The 19,942-nt window shown below is 47.3% G+C and overlaps 1 protein-coding gene across 9 annotated transcripts; it reads right to left on the bottom strand.

The window, feature by feature from the left end:
- Positions 1-197: 197 nt before the first annotated feature.
- LYSMD4 (LysM domain containing 4) lies at positions 198-13,341 on the bottom strand. Of its 9 annotated transcripts, XR_010390919.1 has the most exons (5): positions 9,231-9,303; positions 8,172-8,459; positions 1,794-3,198; positions 889-944; positions 198-553 (listed from the first exon to the last, which is right to left on the bottom strand). XR_010390919.1 is itself a non-coding variant. In XM_026121682.2 (3 exons), exons 2-3 carry the CDS (start codon positions 8,442-8,444, stop codon positions 2,578-2,580), a joined length of 894 nt encoding a protein of 297 aa, XP_025977467.2. In that variant the 5' UTR covers positions 8,445-8,459; positions 10,773-13,341; the 3' UTR covers positions 198-2,577. The 9 variants fall into 9 exon arrangements, 4 of the variants coding, with proteins under 4 accessions (XP_025977467.2, XP_025977468.2, XP_025977466.2 ...); XR_010390918.1 differs by having other exon boundaries at positions 889-3,198; XR_010390917.1 differs by having other exon boundaries at positions 198-944.
- Positions 13,342-19,942: the final 6,601 nt, after the last annotated feature.

Below are 19,942 nucleotides of genomic sequence, written 5' to 3'. Positions count from 1 at the left end.
GCCCCGCTTCCTGCAGCAGTTGTTTTCTGTGAAACAAACATTCGTGTGAGACACAAAACCACTACAGAAAGCGTTCTGACGTCTCACTCTTGCTAGGGCCAGGTTGAGCTGCTGTAAAACACTGATCTTTTTAAGGGAAGCTACGCAGCTGTAAAACCGAATGTGTGGTAACAGAGACAAACGCAGTCTAGGGTGGGTAGCGCTCATTGTGCTTTTATTGCATTTTGCTTTACTTAAAAATGTAATAACAACCCCCACAGAACAGAGGGGGATACTTTTCCTTCACAGAAGAAAAAAAAATGTATATATTTTTTTCCCCCAGTACAGCTATTTCAAGGTTTCATGTTGCCAAAATTAGGTTTCCCCCGTGCTCGCCTGGATCCTGAGAGCTTTATAAAGGCTGCAGGAAGATCGGGTTATTTGTTTAAAACTGTAAGGTTCTGCTTGCTTTGTCTATCGTACCTCACACCGTGCTACAGAAGCTGCCAACCCCCAACAGCGTTCCTTCTGCGCTGAAATACGTATTTCTGCTCTTCCTCACGCCCAGAAGAACCTGTATGAGCACAATGCCCTCTCACACCTCCACCCTCAGCAGCTCATGGCACCTTAGACAACAGTGTCCACTTAACAACAATAAAAAAACACCCAACAACAAAAAAAACCAAACCCAAGGAAACCAGCACAACACAAACACCCACAACAGAGCACCTCGCAAGTTTGCTGTGACTCAGTTATTCCGCACAGCGTCACCCGCTGCCTGCACCCTGCGGCAGGACCCGCGCAGCACCAGTGCCCTCTAGTGAAAGGCGGATAACGGGCTCGCAGCCTCCACAACCGGGCCATTTCGGGACGCTGCACCACCACCACCTTCTAATTTCTTCCCCTTACCTGCTCCATGTGAAGGCTGTATGCTTCTCTGCCCTCCCCAAACCTCCGGTGGACATCTTGATGGAAAGATGGCAAATAGGATGCAAGGGAGCCAATATGGGGCAAAGACAGGGCAGAAAAACAACTGCTTTAAACCCATCAGCTCTGCCCTTACCCTCAAGAAAGAAAAAAAGGGGGGGGGGGGGCGGCAAAACTGATAGCAGCAAAGCCTACAGTGTAAGTGTTCAAGGAAAGGACTTATTTAATGTTCCTAAGGTTTACTAAAAGCTGATTAAAATAGCCCAATATAGCCTCTTTAACAAAAGTGTGCTGCAAAATACCTTAGTGTTCAGCCACAGGAGCGAGTTTACCTCTGTCTGCAGTCTCTGAATCAGTTGAAATAAAGTCGCCTTTGCAGCTAAACTCCCCAAAGTCTTATTTTCCACTCACGCCTAGCACATGCCATTTAATGACTCTTTCTAACCAGCATACACTGTAAGCATAGTGACAGCTCGCAGAATGCTACTGCAAGCCACCAACGCCTCATTAGTCTCTCCTCTTCACGCAAAAGCTTTTTAATGCAAACAGCAGCAGTTCACAGAAACATCTACTGTACAGCTTCACCGTCCCCATCCGATAAAGGATTTACATGTCTTTCTGTGACTGCCTAAGTAATGTAGGGCTTCTTTCCTAGACCTTGTAAATAAGATTCAACTTACTTAGCAATTCTCTCACATTTGAAGACTTGCAAACAAGAAAACTCAAGTCTGTGACTGAAATGTAGTGCTTAAGATGTGCCCTTATGGATTTAAACACTCACTCACACACACACACACACACACACACACACACACACACACACACAGAGAGAGAGAGAGACAGTTTCCCAACAAGAAGTGAGCCTTTACATACTGCATATTACATACCACAGGCCTAACACTGTCTTCAGCAAATCGTCCTCCTCTACTGTTTTGACATCTGCTGTCGCTCACAGCCAGTACTCTACTAGGAGCAGTAACCTGGCAGAAGCAGGGATGCGGCCGTGACAAGCTCTGCCTGCAAAGATACTTGATTTCAAGAGAACTTGCTGAAAACTTTCATCTAGGAGAAAATGTCTGGTCACACCCAACTCACTGGTAGGCTGGAATCATCCTAATAAACAGCTTAAATACGCACTCAAAAGGATGAAATGGTGAGATGATATCAGCCTCCTTGTGCTGTTTTAATACTAGCATGGTGCACACCTGCTCTAACAAGACAGAAGTCACCTCTTTAAGGTTAGAAGTATGCCAGGACTGCCACGGTCTACAAAAGATAAAAGTGTATATTCAGAGAAGAAGTTCCTGCTCTTCCTCTATGCAAAAAGTATTTTCTCAAAGTGCACACAGCCCATAACTTTCCAATCATATGAATACTGTAATCTTTAACACAGCAGCAAAGGGGTCAGATTCTTAGGCAAGACCATTCTTTAGAAATACCTGAAGCAAACAGGAGAATAAATTGCTGCAAAATACTTTCCCTTGACAGAGTTCATGAATGTAAAGTCAGCTCTCTGTTGATCTTTGTAAGCAACAAAGCATCCTTATTCTTCCATAAAGTCACATCACCTCAGGTTCAGTCGAGTTGAGGATTACATCATCTACTTTTTTTAAAAAAAAAGAAAGTCAAATCTACTGTATCGTTATCCCCCCGACTCCACTACAGTCAGAGTCACTGGTTTATGGACTTCAGTGCTGGGAGGGGAGGCTCTGTTTGGCTTGATCTCCCCTTGGGAATTTCTTCTACAATTAAAAAGTTCTGTGGCAGTTTCCCTTCTAATCCATCTGCCGAAATATTTGAGGTTAGTGTCGTGTTGGAGGTATGGGCTGTCGCACCACTCTCTTGTGTTTTAAAATAGGTGATATAAAATACTGGCAGGACAATTCCTATCAGAAGCATAATAAAAACTGCATTCCACCACTGGATTCCACAGTCCGCACCATTACTGGTCTCTTGCTTCCCTGACTCGAGCAACGGCCTCTCCAGCGCTTCTACACGATACTCTGCATTGAGCTGGACTTCTACCTGTACTGCATCCTGAATACTCTTGTCAATCCCCTCAAAGTACTCATTCACGTATCTGCTTTCAGTACAGTTGCTGGCTGCAGCGCCGTCAGACTCAGGAATGTCCACAAGGGTTAGGCCAACCTGGGAGCGTGCGGTCTGGAGAGGCCTTAGTTCTTGGCCAATTTCTGTTAACAGCCCATGGGTCTTCACAGGGATCTTGATGGACTTCAACGCATACAGATCCTGCTCCCTGATGAAGTTGTTGACACGTTTGATATCTGCGACCTACAGAATACAAGAAGGATAAGAGTATTAGTTTAAGACCATCCAGTCTTTTACTGGTATTGAAAAAGGAACCATCTAAAAAGCTAGGCTGCAAACAGCATCCTGAAAATAAATACAAGCCCTCGTCACAAGCATCTTAGTATTTTGCAATCAGAGATTTTCCAGTAGTTATAGGGATCCTACAGATCTTGCAGGTCCCCTATTAAATCAGTTTATAGCCTCCTGCCTTGCCCTCATGTCTCTCCTATGCTACATTTCTCTTAACCTTGTTTTTCCTTGCTCTTCGCTTTCTTCACTCTTCTCCTGCTTACTTTCTAATCTGAGTTAAGGCAAGAAAAGTCTTTTACAATGGAACCTTTCTCAAACATTTTCCATACCTTAAACATTCTCTAAGTGTTTCAGGTGAGAAGACAACCTCAGTATGAACAAGCAAAACCCACAAAGCTTAGCAGTGTCCCCGTGAAGGTGCATTTGTCTGTTCTGCAGAAATGCTCCTCCTGCTAGGAAAGTGATCTCGGAACGGGCTGAGACAGCAGGTGCCCTCTTTAGAGCACGCTGCAGTTTTGCAAGCAAGATCACAGCCTGGAATAAAGCAGGAAAGCATCCCTCCCGCACTGATGTGAGCATACTTTGTTCATGTTCCCAAGCACCATCCCTCTAACGGTTGTAATAGGCAGAGAAAAATTAAGCGGAGCCCAGACTCGCATTATGGCCCATCTCCTCCAGTACTGACCCGGTGGCTCTGGGAATGTGTAAGCTGATAAACTGCACAGTAAATATGCATTCACTGAGAGCATCGAGTTTAAAGATGGGAGCACTAATTCAAATGAGAGAATTAGATTGTCTCAGAGAGCAAAACATTCATTAGAATCTTTACTGGAGCTGGATTTTACAGGTTATTAATAGTGAGCAACTTGCAGTGTTTTAAAGCCAACTCCGCACTGCTTCTGCCTGCCTTGGACGCTGCGGGTCAAGACCTGCCACGGCGCGACGCACAGCCCCGCACCGGGCACTGCTGTGCCGGGCGCTTCACACAGGCGTGAGCCGCCTCGTACACGCACCAGAGCACAGAAGAACTCTGGACACAGGGCTGGCAGTGGAATTAGAGCCATTTGCTGATCCCTGGCACAGCAATTAAGTATAACATTTTTCTGAAAAGAGAGCAGCAACGCTGCCAGGCACCGCATGAACAGATCTTCTGACAGCAGGACATTGTTAGCTCTGAGGTGGCTAGAGACCTCCTCCGCCCCCGAAAAGGGGAAAGAAGCCTTAGATTTAGACAGACTGTGCTCTGGAAAACACATGCAGGTTCTAGAAACACACTTTTCTTTAATAATTTCTCCACAGTTTGCAAATATCCTTGCTAAAGATATGCTTAAGCCAATACTCCCTGCGCATCTGGGATCATCTTTGGTTGTTAGTGTGTACCAACAGCACTGCACAGGGTCCCTATCTGTGACTGGTACTCCCACCTAGTTCGGTAATGCAAATAGTGATAAAAATAAATGGCAAGAAAGAACAAAACATGCATACAGCATAGATCATAAAGACAGCTGGCTACAAAGGAAAGACAAAGGTAAGAAAGTAGTGTCTTTTATTTAATATTAAATAGAGAGGAGCCACCTTTTAATAATGTACGTTAATAACTACTGAATAAGTAAGTACAAGAGCTTCTCAGTTGTCCTAAAATCTTCTGTCAAAAGAGACTAGTACCATCTGCACAAGGAGCTCTCAGAATCAAGGAGACATGAAACAACCTCAAGGGAAGAGCTGGAGGAAGAAAAACAGAGAAAACAGCAGGACTCCAAACCAAGGAGAAAAGCAACATTAATAGGTTAACCACCTTCTGTATACCACACACAAGAGACAGTACCAAGGACTGCACTTTCAGGGGAAATTTAATATGTTCTTTCAGAAATTTAGAAAATTACTGCATCAGTTGCATTCACTGCACACTCACAAGCTTGAGGCTACAGATGAAACTAATGACATTATGAGAGGAATTAAAAACAAAAAAGAAAAAAGCAAACAAATACTTCCTAAACAAATCTGTATGTGCCATCAGCTGCAACTTCTTTGATAGCTCAGGACAAAAAGCTGCTTTTAAAAGATGGCATGTGAATACAGCAGAAAGGAGCCCTATGGCAATTTTCAAGTAGCTACTACAGGAGCTTGAACATCTCCTTTGTCACTGCAACGAATGATCAATGGCTACTTGCAGCTGGCTGACCCCAGCAGGGAGATACAAGCTCTCCATCAGCACAGACAGGTGACAAGGGAAGGACAGGCCTCTCCTGCAGCAGCTCCCACAGCACTGGGCCGCGAGACCGACGATGAGCAGCAGCAGCACATTCCTCTGGCTCCAGAGCTGCAGCTCTCTGTCGATCTCCCCTTAAGTCTGTGCGGACTGTCAGTGAACCATATATTAAGTTCATCTAAAAAGCGCGATTCCCTGAAAGGCAGCAAGTCCGCTACGTCACAGCGGGGAAGCACACAACCACCGAAGGGGAGCTGAATGCCCAAACCTCGTGTTTACTGTGCAAAGCTTGAGAAATCTGAAAACGGGAGATTTAATCATGATGGAAACATTCCAGGGACTGATATAGTGCAGTAAGCGTGTTCGTCCAGACCCAGCCCTGGTGCCCCCTGAAGTTAAGAGACTCCTCAGCAGCTGGATCATCAGACCCCTTATGCCTTGCCCCAGCACAATGCCAGGAACTAAGCTCTGCAAAATTTTAGTTACGAAAGAACAATCTGACCCAAAGTCTCCTAACTGAGGTGGTGCTTCGATTTCTTGTTTTGTTTTGTTCCAGTGAAAACAGATTACTGGAACAGAAAATATCCCCTGCGGTGTCTGTAGTCAAATACTGTAATATCGTACTAAGGCTCTAAAAACAGAAAGTGGAGCAGCACTCAGGCAAAAGCAATAAACAAAGCTGATGAGAAGAATGCAAGAGCCAGGTTGCACAAGCTGCTGTGGCTTACTTTTTGCACTCATTTTTGGCTGCGGTGAGCTCCTGTTGTCCCAGCTGAGAACAATGCCAAAAAGCAGGTCGGGATGTTAAGTGACCAAGAATAAAAATTAGAAGTTTAAAATGCCTTGCATACCTGCCAATTTATCTTTAACACACATAAAGCTACTCGTTATACTGTCTTAGCAACTCTGTTGCAAGTAGGCCCCGATGACTTTGAAACCAATGACAAAGTCTCATGATTTCAAAGAGGATCTTGCTCTGTTTTTTTTTTTTGGGGGGGGGGGTGAGGGGGAAGTTGTGCGTTTGTTTTATTTTGTTGTTTCTAAAACGAAGTCACATATATTTGCACCTACAAATCCTCCTCGCTAATGTTTTGGTAGCCTTTCAGGAGCTGCTTCATTGTGCAAGTAAAACAAAATACATCAAACTTTACCAGTGCCAAACTGCAAACAGACAAATATGCAAGTGAGGATTTCTGTAAGTAAGGATTTCTGTACCTCTCCAGTATAACAAGTCAGAAGTGCCCTTTCTGGAAGGGAAGCAGGCAGGAGGCAAGCTTTTCCTGTGGGAGGAGAAAGCTGATTACTTGGTGGCTCCCCATCAGCTTGCCTTCCCCACTGGATACGCCCAGCAGCCTTGGGCAGGGCCTGCTGGGGCAGAAGGGCTCTGGGAGAGGAGCAGTGGAGGAGGACTCGGAGAGAGGAACAGTCTGGGCAGAGGCAGGACTGAATCCTCCTGAGTTATGTTGATAGACAGCACAGCTGGATTTTTTTTTTTTTTTCCTAAACATAAATCAAAGAAGTTATTCAAGATCTTCCTCCTGCCTGTTCACTGAACAGTCAAGATTCAGCATAACTGCCATGGCTACGCAGTTGCTGCTGCTTGAGGATAAGCGCATAGTTACTACAGAGTAATCTGCCGTAGCTCCAAGTTCACGTGCTCTACCGGTGCCAATCAAAGCCTATTCAAGCCCTGCTAGACTTGTTTTTTCCACAAGCATCAGGCTCATCAGCAGAACCTAAAAGGCTTTTTTTTTTTTAAAAAAAAAAAAGAAAAAAAAAAGAAGGGGGTGGGAGGAATTGTCACAATTCCTCTAAATCCTCTTGCCTCAGCTGCACCTCACAGCTGCGTTATTAAGCAAGACAAACAGATTGCACCAGTACTGCAGTTCGGCCAGTACTTCATTTTCACCATCCAGGTCACTGTCCAATGCTTTGCAACATGGAACTTTTTACTTTTTTTTTTTTTAAACTGCTAAACAACAGGGTACTTCTGATGTTCAGATCAAGCAATTAAACTTTTCAACAGTTTTTCTACAGAACTCTGCTTTGGTACAAAGAAAATGTATTTTTTTTTAGTATGTTCCATTTCCAGAGAAAACTCACCCTGTGTATGTGCTCTTTTTTGCCTGCCAATGGCTGAACCACACACATCTCTAGGTACTACAGGAAATAAAAACCCATATGCATAGATAGGACCTGGACTTTGGCATCTCTCCAAGTCCACCCCTTTTAGACTCAAACCTTCTCTGCAATATGTAAGCTCATACCTTCAATTTGCTTCAAGAACTGTACGCTCCTTGAGAGCAGAGATCTTACCCTCATTTCTGTACTCACTTCCCTACTTTCTGCCCTCACTTAAGTAATGAGCGAGTACAAATTATGACTGCTACGCTGCACTTAGTCATCCAAACTAAACAGAAACCAGGTCACACAGGGTGTGGGGGTTGACTGTATCTTCCTAGGCTGTTACTTGAGGAGCACTTTTGTGCCCTCCTCCAGCTCAGTTTTACCCAGATGTTTTGTCATTCATGAAATACACAGGGCAAGCACTTTTCAGTATTACGCTATTAAACACCAGCAAGCTTTCCGGTAATTTTGGGAACCAAACTACACGCAAAGTATTTCTAAGGTAATTAAAACTAAACAAACAAACATGAGAGCAAGAGTAACACGAAAAATGGAAGGAGTAGCACTATCGAGTAAAGATAGCACTCACTTTACAACCATACTGCAGGGCTAGCTTGTTAAGATTATCGTCCTGCATGATCTCCCGTTCCAGAAGCACCACGTCTCCGACTTTGTCCCGGGCAGCGCTGCACCGCTGCTGCTCTTTGCCCCTGGGTCGCAGCTCCGTAACATTAAGTTCTTCCTCTGATGACTCTTCCGAATCCGAGTGGCCATTTTGAAACACATATACCTGGTTGCCTGGATAATTACGGATGGTGACAGGAGCCTGAAAGGACGTTGTTTGGGTCTCTTTCAACCTCATCTTTTATTCCAGCACCTGAAACAAAAACAAAAAAACCCCACAGATATTTCAGTTTTCCTTAACGTCAGCGTTTACTAGCTAGCATGTGAAACCTGGGAGGACACAAGCAGAGCAGTCATACAACATAAAGCACAGTATTCATACAATATACAGTGAGTGTGTTATACAGACGCAGAGGTTAAAGCAGAGCTTTCCTAACACCCAGCTCGTCCCAGCGGCCTCTCCAAAGCACGCCGCCCTTGAACCGCCATGGGAGAGACACTGGAAAAGTTGCACGCACCAACTTGAACAAGAGGTATATTACTTTCACTTTTTTTTTGTTGGTTTTTTTTGCCTAGCTACGGACGAACCTCTGCACAACGCGACTCTGCCCCACGGTTTAAGTAATAACGCTCTATAACTTTGGGGGAAAACGACCCAAACTAGAGTCACCTGAGGGCGGCGCCTCCGATTCTCGACCAAACAGACCCGGAGAGCCACCGGCCGGGACCCGCCCGCCCGGCGCATCGCCCTCGGGGCCGCCCTCCCCAGGGCCCCGGCCCCCCCGCCGCAGGCTCCGGTTCGGGTTCGGCCTCGCGGGCCGCGCGGGGCCTCCCCGCCCCCCCAGCACCTCCCTGAGGGACGCGCAGCCCCCGCCCGGGGCCCCTCACGGCCACGCCGGCCCCACCGCCGCGGCGCCGCCCGCTCCCTCCGCTCCGCTGCCTCAGCGCCGCGCTCGCTGCTCGCTGCCCGCGCGGGAGCCCCAGCAGCCGCCCCGGGAGGCCCCGGCCGCCCCCCGCCACTAACCCGCCGCTCTCCGGCCCTCGGCCGCACGCAGCAACCTACCCCGGCTCCCGCGCTGCTCCCCGCCCATTGGCTGGCGGCGCCGGAAGGCGGGACCTCCGCGCTGCCTGGCCAATGGGAAGCGGCGGAGGGCGGCGCCGCGAGACCGGCCGCGCGGCCCGCGCTGGAAGGCGGCGGCGGGGGGCGGCGAGCGGGTTTAAAGGGCCCGCGGCGGCGCTGGCAGCACGGGCAGAGCGTGCTGATAACGTCCGGGCTGCTAACGGGAAGAGTTATATTCCATTGTTATATCAGATAAAAACAATTATATTTGCAATATATCGGTAACATGCATAGCCTACGTGCACTGTAATAAGATATAGTGCTCATATAAATTATTACCTAAACAATCACTATTATATAAATTATCATATTATCAATATATTGATTTTATATATATATAGCCTATAGCTAGTATAATTATAATAGGATAGGATATAATGATAATACATAATATTACCAATATATTAAGGACATATGCATAGTCTATATACTGTGAAATTAGCCTATATATATATATATATATATATATATATATGTAGTGAGGCATGTTCAAGAAGCGTTCCTGGGAGGGGGGATGCTCAGCCCAGGCCGCGGGCCAGGCCCCACGGCAGCCCCCAGGCGGGAGGCTCCGGGCATGAGCAGGCTCAGCGGCCCCCGCGCCCCAGGGTGGCCCCACAGAGCCCCTGCGGCGCGGCCGGGGGGCCGGGAGGTGCATGCTGCGCCGCTCTGTTTGCCTTGGCCCATCCTAACTCCTGGCTTAGGTTTAATAAACAAGCTCAGGGCAAATCTTTTAACAAGATCCGCGTGCAAAGCTCTTCTGGGGGGGGTAGAGGAGGACTATCCGCCTGCAGCTGGCTGTGGAATTAAGCGGGCACCGCTGCCTCCGAGGACCTTAGGGCTCTGCCTGAAGAACTGCTCCATCCGCTTCGCCCTCAAAGCACGTCTGGTCTGGCCGCGTTCGCACCTCTTCCCGGGAACAGGCTGATCCGCCGGCTGGCTCTGGGGCTCCCTTTTTCGGGCAGCAATGTGCGGCTCTGTGAGCTGGGCACCGGTGCCGGTGGGGCTTGGCTTCTGCCACCGTGGAGAAGTCTAGTAAGCAGACAGACAAACCTGCTCCTCGGTGAAGTTCACGCTGGACTATCCCTGTGCCTTCTCCCCGGCAGCCCCGGGACAGGGAAGGCAAGCGGAGACTATTTCTTCCCAGCTCGCAGGCGCCATTAGGTGCAACACGACTTGACGAATGTCCACGCTGGCGAGGAAGGAGAACTCCCCAAGCGTCTGCATTATTTCTCTAAGCATTTATAATCTCTCTGCACTGAGGTTCAAAAGTAACAAGGAGCAATAGTGCTCTGTCAAACAAACACAGGTTACTCAGGGTAACCTGCTCAAACCTGGGAACTGAAATTGCTGAGGCTATCTGGGAAGGTGGGGGAAAGCGGCCAGGCTTTGCTCACAGAGCTAAGTCTGGCTTGGCTTATTTCTCTTTAAATGTCATTTACTACTTACTGTTTTTTTTAACTTTCAAAATATCAGGAATCATTTGCCCTTGATCTCACAGAAGGACTCCAGGAAATGTAGAAGGGAAATAGCTTCATTCTCCATCTGGGAGATCCTTGAAGAGTCCTTAAGAAAAGAAGCTTTTCTCCCAAGTGTTGGGATGAAACAGCTGTTAAGAAAATCAAACAAAAAAACTTTAAATAGTCAGACTCAAAATCACTTCCCTTCTCAGGATCTGTCTACACAAACTGTGAACATGGAAACACAGAAGTATTTGACTGGAGTCAATTGATTGCAAGTAATTCCAGCTCATTTGTGCATTTGTACAGGCTGAGCAGGACATCTGCTTGCACTCATGTCCTGGAAGAAACGTGTGCCGTGTCCAGTAGACCATGCTCAGACATGTCCTACAACACAGCGAAATGGGCAATCAACCGCTGAGATTTAAACATCCCCGGATAGACAAATCTGCAGTGTTCTCCGGTGTCTCCGATACATCCTGACCTCCTTTCAGCCTGTCCAGAAAGTTGCCCAGTCTGGACGGGATTTGTATTCCTAACACAGAATGAATTAAAGACTTAAAAACAAAACAAAAAAGCCCAATTTACAGCCTTTCAAGCCTTCATTATCAAGTTGAAAGAACTGAAGAAAGACCCATTCCAGTTCTTTTTTGCCTTCATAGGCACTTACACTGCCGATTCACTTCCTGCGTTTTATGGGAAATTAAAGCAGCTCAGGATTTTTTTCTGAATGTCCATAAAAAATTCTGTAGGGAACAACTCTGTGCTAGTTCATGGAAAAGCCTTTCCCATTTCTTACTCCCAGGCACCTGGCACACTACTCTAACGGATCCTAAGTAAGACCTGGATGGCTCTCGGCAAAGTCATTTCAAGCAGGATACTGAGCAGCACCGAATCCGTTCTCTGGTGGTTTCCAGACGTGCCGGCGTTGCACAGAGAGGAAAGGCCACAGCGCCGCAGCAGCAAAACACGCACGGTTTGCTTGTACCCATGGGACACCCAGGTACCTGCTGCCATGGCGTTCCCAAGAAACGACTCCGCTCTCCCTCCCGGCAGTCTGTCTGCAGGAACTCCATGCTGCAAGAGGATCACAGTCCCTGTGAGAATTTACTGCTTTAAGTATGTAACATTTTTGAACCACAGGGCTTCACAATATTCCTTTGATCTTGGGCTAAAATTCAAGCAGCAGATGTATGTTTTACCAGGCCTGAATAGGGAAACGATGGAATTAATGGCCCTTCACTGAGTGCTGCCCTGTCCTCTCTTATTTTTCCCTAAAATATTATACCGATTCTCACTTTAGCAAGAAATCTGCCCCCAGCAAAGCCGCAAACAACTGAAGTCTGTTTGAGAACTGAGTAAGTTCTCTCACAATACACATTTAACCAATATAATGGTCATATATCCCCTGGATTTCAGGAAGAATTACTCTTGATTTATGTCGATGTAGAGGGCAATAGAACTGAGAAAGTCTATTCGTTTTTGCTTAACAGGAAGTAGCGATATGTCCGTGATGTCCATGATGTCGGGCACCATCCACCACTCGCATTGCTGCAAGCTCTTCCCCAGGGAGCATGACAGCTAATCACAGTGTGATAGAAAATCAGAATTTTACTGAAGGGCTTGGCTAGGGCTCTCCAAAGAAAGCATAAACTAGACGAGGGCTCTCTCCTCCCTTGCCCCTGCAATTCCTGTAAGCTCTTGCTCAGATCCAGAATTGCTGTTCTCTTTATCCCTTCTGCTTTGTTCCTCCTTTTTCAGGCTCACTTCGAAAGTGTTCCCATTTCACATGTATTCCGTGTTCTTTTCTTTATTTCTCTTTAAGCAGCCGTCCAAGCTTTGCAATAAAATCTGTCATCTGGATTTCAGATCACTAAATGATAGTCTGCTTTCTACACGTGTGAAACTAATAACTTATGTGCAGCTTGCAAAAAGCAGCACCACTCTCTCTTGCGCTGTTATTCAATGAACTCCTCTGCGCACAGAGGCTCCCTGGGCCCTTTCACGCATCCACGCACACTTCGCTCGTTTGCGTCTGAGTTGATGTTTGGGCTGCAGCTGCTCAGGCTGGCATCTGACGGTCTCTGACTGTCCAGGACTACTAGGAGCGAAAACTGCAATCCATAAATCACCAGGGCCATGAATGCTTCTGACTTGATCCACGATTCGGGATTAATAAAAGCAAGACACGGTGAAATCACTGACCTGTTTCCTTCGCCATACGGGCTATTAACAAGAAAAACGTAGAATGAAGAACAGTCAATAAAGGATGGAGGAGGAGACCCTTGCAAGTATTGAACTATTCTCCTAACACTAAGTACTGTACAGGTTAAAAAAAACCCTACCTGAGCATCTGCTTCTTAATATCAATCTGCTATTGCTGATTTAGTTTAGTATATTGTGGGGGAAGGCTCCTATATGGTACTGTGAGGCACCAGAACTCTGCAGGTATTTCTGATACTTCTGAATTATTAACAAAGATGAGTCTGTGCCTTTCCATCCTTATTTTGCTGTTTCCTAGTGTGACACTGGGAACACAGCCGTAGCGAACTGAATCCATGTTCAGAAAACTGGATTTTAAGTTGCTTTTCTAACTTGAATTTCCCCCCCCCCCTTCTCTTTTTTAACACTTCTATGGCTTGACAACGTCAAAAGATGCCATGGTTTTGGTTCAAAAGCTTGTTTTACTGACCGAGGAAGTAATTTGCTGATATATTTCCTCCAGTGATGGAATCTAGTCTGTGATTTCCAAGGAAAATGAGCTCTTCACACTAGCAGAAAAATTCGGACCCCACATAAATTCCTGCCATCAACATGTGAGCTGTTACACTGTGTTTTGAAGGAGTTGGATTTTCTTGCAAGCTTTTTTGCAGGCATCTGCATGCTTGCTTGTGTGCTGTGCTCATAGGCAGTGTGAAAAGTTTGTGCCTTTCCAGTACCTGAATTACTCACCTCAGAATACCAGTGAAGCAAAACCTGTCCTTATTTAAAACATTTTTGGGAGATAATTAGATGCACAGGTTTCTGTGTGGCATTACAGAAATTATGATGCCTCTATTGCAGGTAACTTAGAAATGCTGGGCTTTGCTCTGGTTTTGCACTAATGTAACTCAGCCGACTTCAGTAAAGTTACCCCTGTGTTAAAATCAGAAGTACAAGCCGAAGCTGACTGAATAAAGCTCTCCTTGGTGAATGGAGTGACTAATCTTACATGGATACCACGTGTCCAGTCAATTGAATGATATGCAGAGCAACAAGTTTAAGACTTAGATACAGTAGGCATGCAATGCAGGGAAGAAAACCTCAGTTAAATTAAAATAATTATAGGCATACACTTAATATAATTAATGGAGCTGTGGAGGTTACTCTGAGCGCGCGTGTGGTAGCATCAAGTTACACCTTGCCTCTTTCAATGGTCTCTCCTCCTGGGAGCACTTGTCCAGCTCAGCAGGTTCCAAACCTGGCCGCGGGCACCTCCGCTTGTGAGTGCTGCACCTCCAGCTGACTGTCGGTCAGGCTGCTGTACAGGCAAGGCACCTCGCAGGGTCTCAGGCTGAAACATAACGCCCTTAGGAACAAGCGGACTGTTTTGGTCTGCTCAGCATCTGGAAAGAAGCACAAAGCCTGTGTCTATGCCGCTGTGCAGGAGCAGCCCTGGGATGTGGCTCACAGCCAGCTTCACGCCTTACCTGCAGGAACATCGGGGCAACACAACCTGGATACGCCAATACCTTTTTCAAGGGTACATCGACCAGCATCTGTCCAAATGGCTGCAGCATGTGGTGGACACTGGGGCCTGCGGTCCTCCCTGGGTGCAATCATGCTGTCGCCTGAAATGAGAGGTGGGATTTGTGAGCCCTCCGTGTCAGGGTGCGAGGTGCGGGCACCCCGGACCGCACAGCTCTTGTGTAGAGCCTCACAAGCTTTTTCTCCCATTTGTAACACAGCAGGGGTTATAATACAGGCTCAACTTCATCACTAACCTGCAGCTCAGACACCAGCTGACTCCCACCTACGAGGGCTACATTTGCAACTCTCTCACGTATACTGTGGCTCTTACGCTTGAGGCTTTTATCTTGGGAACCACAAGTGCAGATCTAAACGGCACTGCCTTCTCCTGGAGGAGATAAGACGTCTTTGCTCAGAGACCTAGTTCTGCGCTTGGCTTCTATCATGCAGCAGCACTTGGCAAGGGCTGCCTAGTTTATGTGATAGCAGAGACTGAATTACTTAGGAAAAACAGAGACTTCTTCTTTATATAAAAACAAATGACACATTAGAAGTGTTTTCAATTTTGGAGTTCATGTTTTCTTGGGATTGTGCCAAATCCTGGAGTCCATATTCCACACCCTGTCCTTCTGGAGGAATTTGGCTAAAGAAAGCACCATAAGGCTTGTTCCCTTTCCTCTCCCTTACTCTTAAAATCTTGAGTACTAGCAAAATCCCTCCCACTCCCTTTTTTTCTGCAAATGGTGAATTCTGAAGAACAGGAATGTTCCTGGGAAGAAACCCAGGCAGAATCACATTCAGAACAAGTCAAAGATTTCTTGCATAGCTGAAGCATGTGTTTGCAATCCCCAACTGCTGGAGCCCGTGAGCTCTGCCAGTGTATGTTGTTCCCTTCAGATGATCTCAGAGAGCCCTAAGTGATGTCCAGTGCACTCTGTGGACAATGTTTAGTTGAGGAATCTGTTGATTTGCCAGTCTGTTAATGGTACCAAGGCCAAAAAGGCTCTCAGTGAAGAGAAGGCAAATAAGCAATCTGCTCTCCCAAGAACCTGCATTACCGATGGTCAGAGCCATTTGTCTGCAGGGCTCTGACTGCCTCAGACTGGCTCCATTTGGGCCAGTGAGGGCTCGGCTGCTGGTAATAAACTACTGCCCTAGGCCTCAGGCAGCATCTAGGATTGACAAACTCCATTAAAATTAGCATGCACAGCCCCAACAAAGTCTACTGCTCAAAGGAGAAAGACAGAACCCTTCCTGAGAGATCCCTAATGGATGTCCAAAAGGTAAATTTTAACCATTGGGAAGCAGCATTTAAGCACTGGGAAGAGAGGCAGTAGACACAGCCCGTTCCCCCTTCTGCCTGAGAAACGCCACTGATTCAGAAGGAATTTAACTCTTCTAACAAGTGCCATTTGATGGTTCAAAACTGGAACCTGGCAGGGCCCAGAAGGATGGGCTCAATGGTTGAGACACTGGTTGGAAAAAACACTGCTTCAACATACTTGCAAAGAAGCCTTTGTTCCTGGCATCGTGCAGGAGCCCACAGCGATTCCTCGGTCAAGCCGGTGCTGGGCCTGGGGAAAGGACAGGCTGCTGAAAGCATCGGTTGTCTTTCCAATGACCTTATCACGCGAGCTGAGCCTGCCAAGAACTGCTTCTCGCCTTCAGTGGCTCAGCTGCGCTCCGCACGGGTCTGTGCCATGCTGACACCTGATACCATGCCGTATGGCCTAGCAGGCTCTTGATGTTACGAGTGCCGCACGCTGCCTTTGCACACACATCCTTTTATCAGCAGCTTGACCCCTCTGTTCCTTGCTGTGTGTGACTTTCCTCTGTGCTGTCTCCACCTCATCCCCCTTCCACGTGTGTCCAATCTGACTTTGCAATTTCTTGAACGTAAGGTGCCACAGGGAAGACCCTGAGCTTGTGGGTGAAACAGAAGAAACAGAAGGGTCTTTGAATGTGAGATCTTCGACCTTAGTAGGTGAGCAGCTGTGCTTAGCACTGGGGGCCTGGCTCTCCTTCACGCTCCCAGATAAGGTTCCCCCCATCTTTACTGGCGTATGGCAACGATAATGACCAAGTAACACATGGGGGCAGCAGCAGTCTTTGCTTTCTTGTCACTGGGAGCTGGTGGTGGTGCCATGCCTGCACAGTCCTGGAGAATGGAGATAGCCAGGAGGCAAGATTTGAGGCTTGCTGTGCTAGGCACAAGCCCAGAGCAACAGCTACAACTGATCAGACTAGAAGAAAAGCACATCTAGGAGACTGGCCTCATGCGACAGGACGTCAGCACTGAAACCTGTGCCTTTGTCCTTGCAGCTGGTCTTCCTCCAGTTCCTGCAGACCCTGCCCAAGCAGTTCAGTATTAGTGTTATAAAGAACATTAAATTGGCTGCAGTTCTAGTATTTTCTACAATGGCAAATATAGCTGGAGTAAAACACCCAGGGCTCAGTTCAGATCCTAGTACTCTGCAGTAGACCAGCTTTGCGCTACAGCCCTTGCACTACAGGCGGGACAGAGCCCAGCATGTCCCCGAGGGTTGTTACCCTAGGGACAACCCCAGGGTAAACCCCTACTCAGATTTAGCAAGAGGGCTGAAGTCTGGCTCCCAGCCTTTCAGTGAGGTGGGACAATGCTCTTACTTGACTGCACCAAGAAGAGAGATGCAGGGTTCATCTGACACCATTTACTCTCCTGGAGACTCTGCACGTCCAGGGTAATGGGGAGAGGCCATCATCTTGGCTGTGAAGGTCTTAAAAGCTAAGTTTTTAGAGTACAGCATTTCAGTCAGAGAGGTAGCCATAATTTAAGTAGGAAGGCTCTGGGATTTTCCAGCAGGGCCATTCCCAGAACAGGATGTCTTTTTCCCTGCTCTGGGAGACCAGAACTTCAGGAGTTTCTAGTGCACCTCGTACTTGCCTGGTCGCTTACATCAGTGCTCCTTGTCATGTGCGTATACGTGGCATCTGTGCTGTATGGGCCTGGGCTGATGCTGGAAATGGCAAGAAATAAAAAATTCAGCAGAAGCCAGCCCAATCACCAGAAATGCTGATGGATTAATTGTAATGGGGATGGGAAACAGAACTGCCCTGTGCCCCATGAGTAATTAAAAAAAAGAATCAGTTAAATGCCCAGATAGCAAAAGCATTTTCTGTAACTGAGGCTGTTACTTTAATTGGAAAGTGGTGTTAACACAACTGCCTGACGGAGGCTAGTGCAATAGCACAGCAGGGCTGTTGCAAATCTGCAGGCAAACAGCTGAACTGCATCCCTCAGCTTCAATCTGTGAATTTCTGAAGCCAAAAGAACAGCTTTAAATTTAAAACTTCTGTTGGAGCTCATGCTTCAATTGGGCTCTGTGCCAGGACATGCAAAGACTCAGGGCATTAAGAGTCTCATGTAGAAGAAAAGACAGTGGGGAGTCATTTGAGTTGGCTAGTTATGTACTGAGCTGTAGCAGGATCTGCCTTCATTCCCTTTAAACTAACTTGTGGTGAGGAAAATGGGGGAAAAGTGAGATTTTATCACTCGTAATTGTTACACCAAAAGCTAGGGCTAAGCATGGCCCTGGCTGATACAACCCGTGTCCTGTGTACAGTCCGACAAATTGGTCCCAGCCCCAAGCTGGCTCTGCCAGTTTTAGTAATTGGGCTGTGCAGCAACCCCTTGAGGACGCCTGAAACCGCTAAATGACCATCATTAAGGACATTCAAGGAGCTGCTTGGTTGGCTGGTGTTTCCTATTTGCTTTGAACCATACTCTCAGGGAACCCTTTAACCACTGAATAATGGGACAGGTTTGCATTTACCCTTGTTCTTCCAAGAAGCTCTAAGTGCTTTATAAAGCCACAGCCAAGTAATGCTACAATGGTGCCTTGGCTATCGCTCAGCGCTTCCCAAGTTACAAGGAAGCGAACAGATTCACCCAGGGCTGCATGGTGTGTTGGCACCTCAGCACAGCCCAGACCCCTGCTCTTGGGGAAGCTGGTGTGAGCATGCATGAAGCAATGAAAGATGCATCCCTCTGTCAATAAAGACTTAGAAAAGCAGCAATCGCACTGTGAACAGTAGCAAAGCGACACAAATGCTACCAGCATGAACACCAGGTACCAAACAAAGCACAGGTAACCTAATGAGTTTTCTGTAACGAAAAAGAAGAGCAGAACAATGTCTTTTACCATGTGGGCTGTGTCCCTGCTGGTTATTGCTTCAGCTCCCTGGGTCTTTGCACAGGTAGGGCTTAGACGGACAGGCTGAGAATAATTATCAGGAATCTGGGCAATCCTTCGCTGGGACTCTTCACTGCCAGAAGCTGCTTTACAGTATTCATAGCTGCTTCTCTAAACATCTGACAGATTGGCTAAAATTGAAGAAATATGGGCCTTGGGCTTTAAGGCCCACTGGGAAGTAACTAATCGGGTTACCAGCTGAGCTGAACACAAGGAAGAACATTGTTAGCAATAAAGGCTGGAAAACTGGGGCCATGGAATGGGTACAGGCTTCTTGGGAAGCCTCCGCCTGCCCTCTGGACCATGTTCACCATGAGGAGAGGGGACCCAGGGGGTCATGGAGGGTATTTATCATAGTCCCAGGGACCTTCTCAGATGATAGCAGAAAAAACCATCACTCCAGGCACGGTGTGCAGGCAGCCTGCGGGATGGTGTGCAGGCGCAGAGCCGGTCCCGTGGCTGTGGGAGTGCTTGTATATGGGCAGACTGCAGAGCAGTGGGGGCCAGGGCCAGGCGAAGTTTGTAGCTGCTGGTGGGCCTGCAGCCTGGTCCCACCACACAGACACCAACCTTGCAGCCAAGACTTTGTTGGTTCGAGGCCTGGAGGTGGGAAGGGGATTCAACGTGCTCTCCACCAGCAGGTCAGGGGGACGGGTGTTGGCTCCTGGGTGATGCTCATGAGGCGACCATCAGCGTGGTCCACAGACGGGTGAGCGTCAGCCATGCTGCTTGGCTGTCCTGGGGACAGAGCACGTACAAGGACATACAAGGAAAGCAGAAGCAGGGGGAGAAAGGCACTATTGTGAGGATTAGAGAATAGAAGTGACAAGTGAGAAGATGAAAGGTGCGAAGTGTCATCCCTTCTTTGTGCCCATGGGTGGGACTCTACCAGCAACAAAACAAATGTCACACAGAATCAGGTGTGACGGGATCAGGTAATCCCTCCTATTCCTTAAAATTCAAAACATCCACAGGCTGAGGCCTGGCTAAAAGCAAAGTACCATCTCCTCATCCTGTTGTTACATGTAACCCAAAGCCTGTTCGGAGCAGCGACAGTGAACTAGCATGAGGAAAAGTAGCTGGACTCAATTTGCTAATGGAGAAAAAAAATCATAGGCCTGTTGTTAAGAAAGAACAAGAACTAATTCTCTCTGTTTATTCTGATGCATTTTGTTTGATTGTGTGTGCGCTGAAATTA

The sequence above is a fragment of the Dromaius novaehollandiae genome, chromosome 10, assembly GCF_036370855.1.
Source record: "Dromaius novaehollandiae isolate bDroNov1 chromosome 10, bDroNov1.hap1, whole genome shotgun sequence".
In the NCBI taxonomy this organism is placed as follows: Eukaryota; Metazoa; Chordata; class Aves; order Casuariiformes; family Dromaiidae; genus Dromaius; species Dromaius novaehollandiae.
This window is presented reverse-complemented; position numbering and strand designations above follow the sequence as displayed.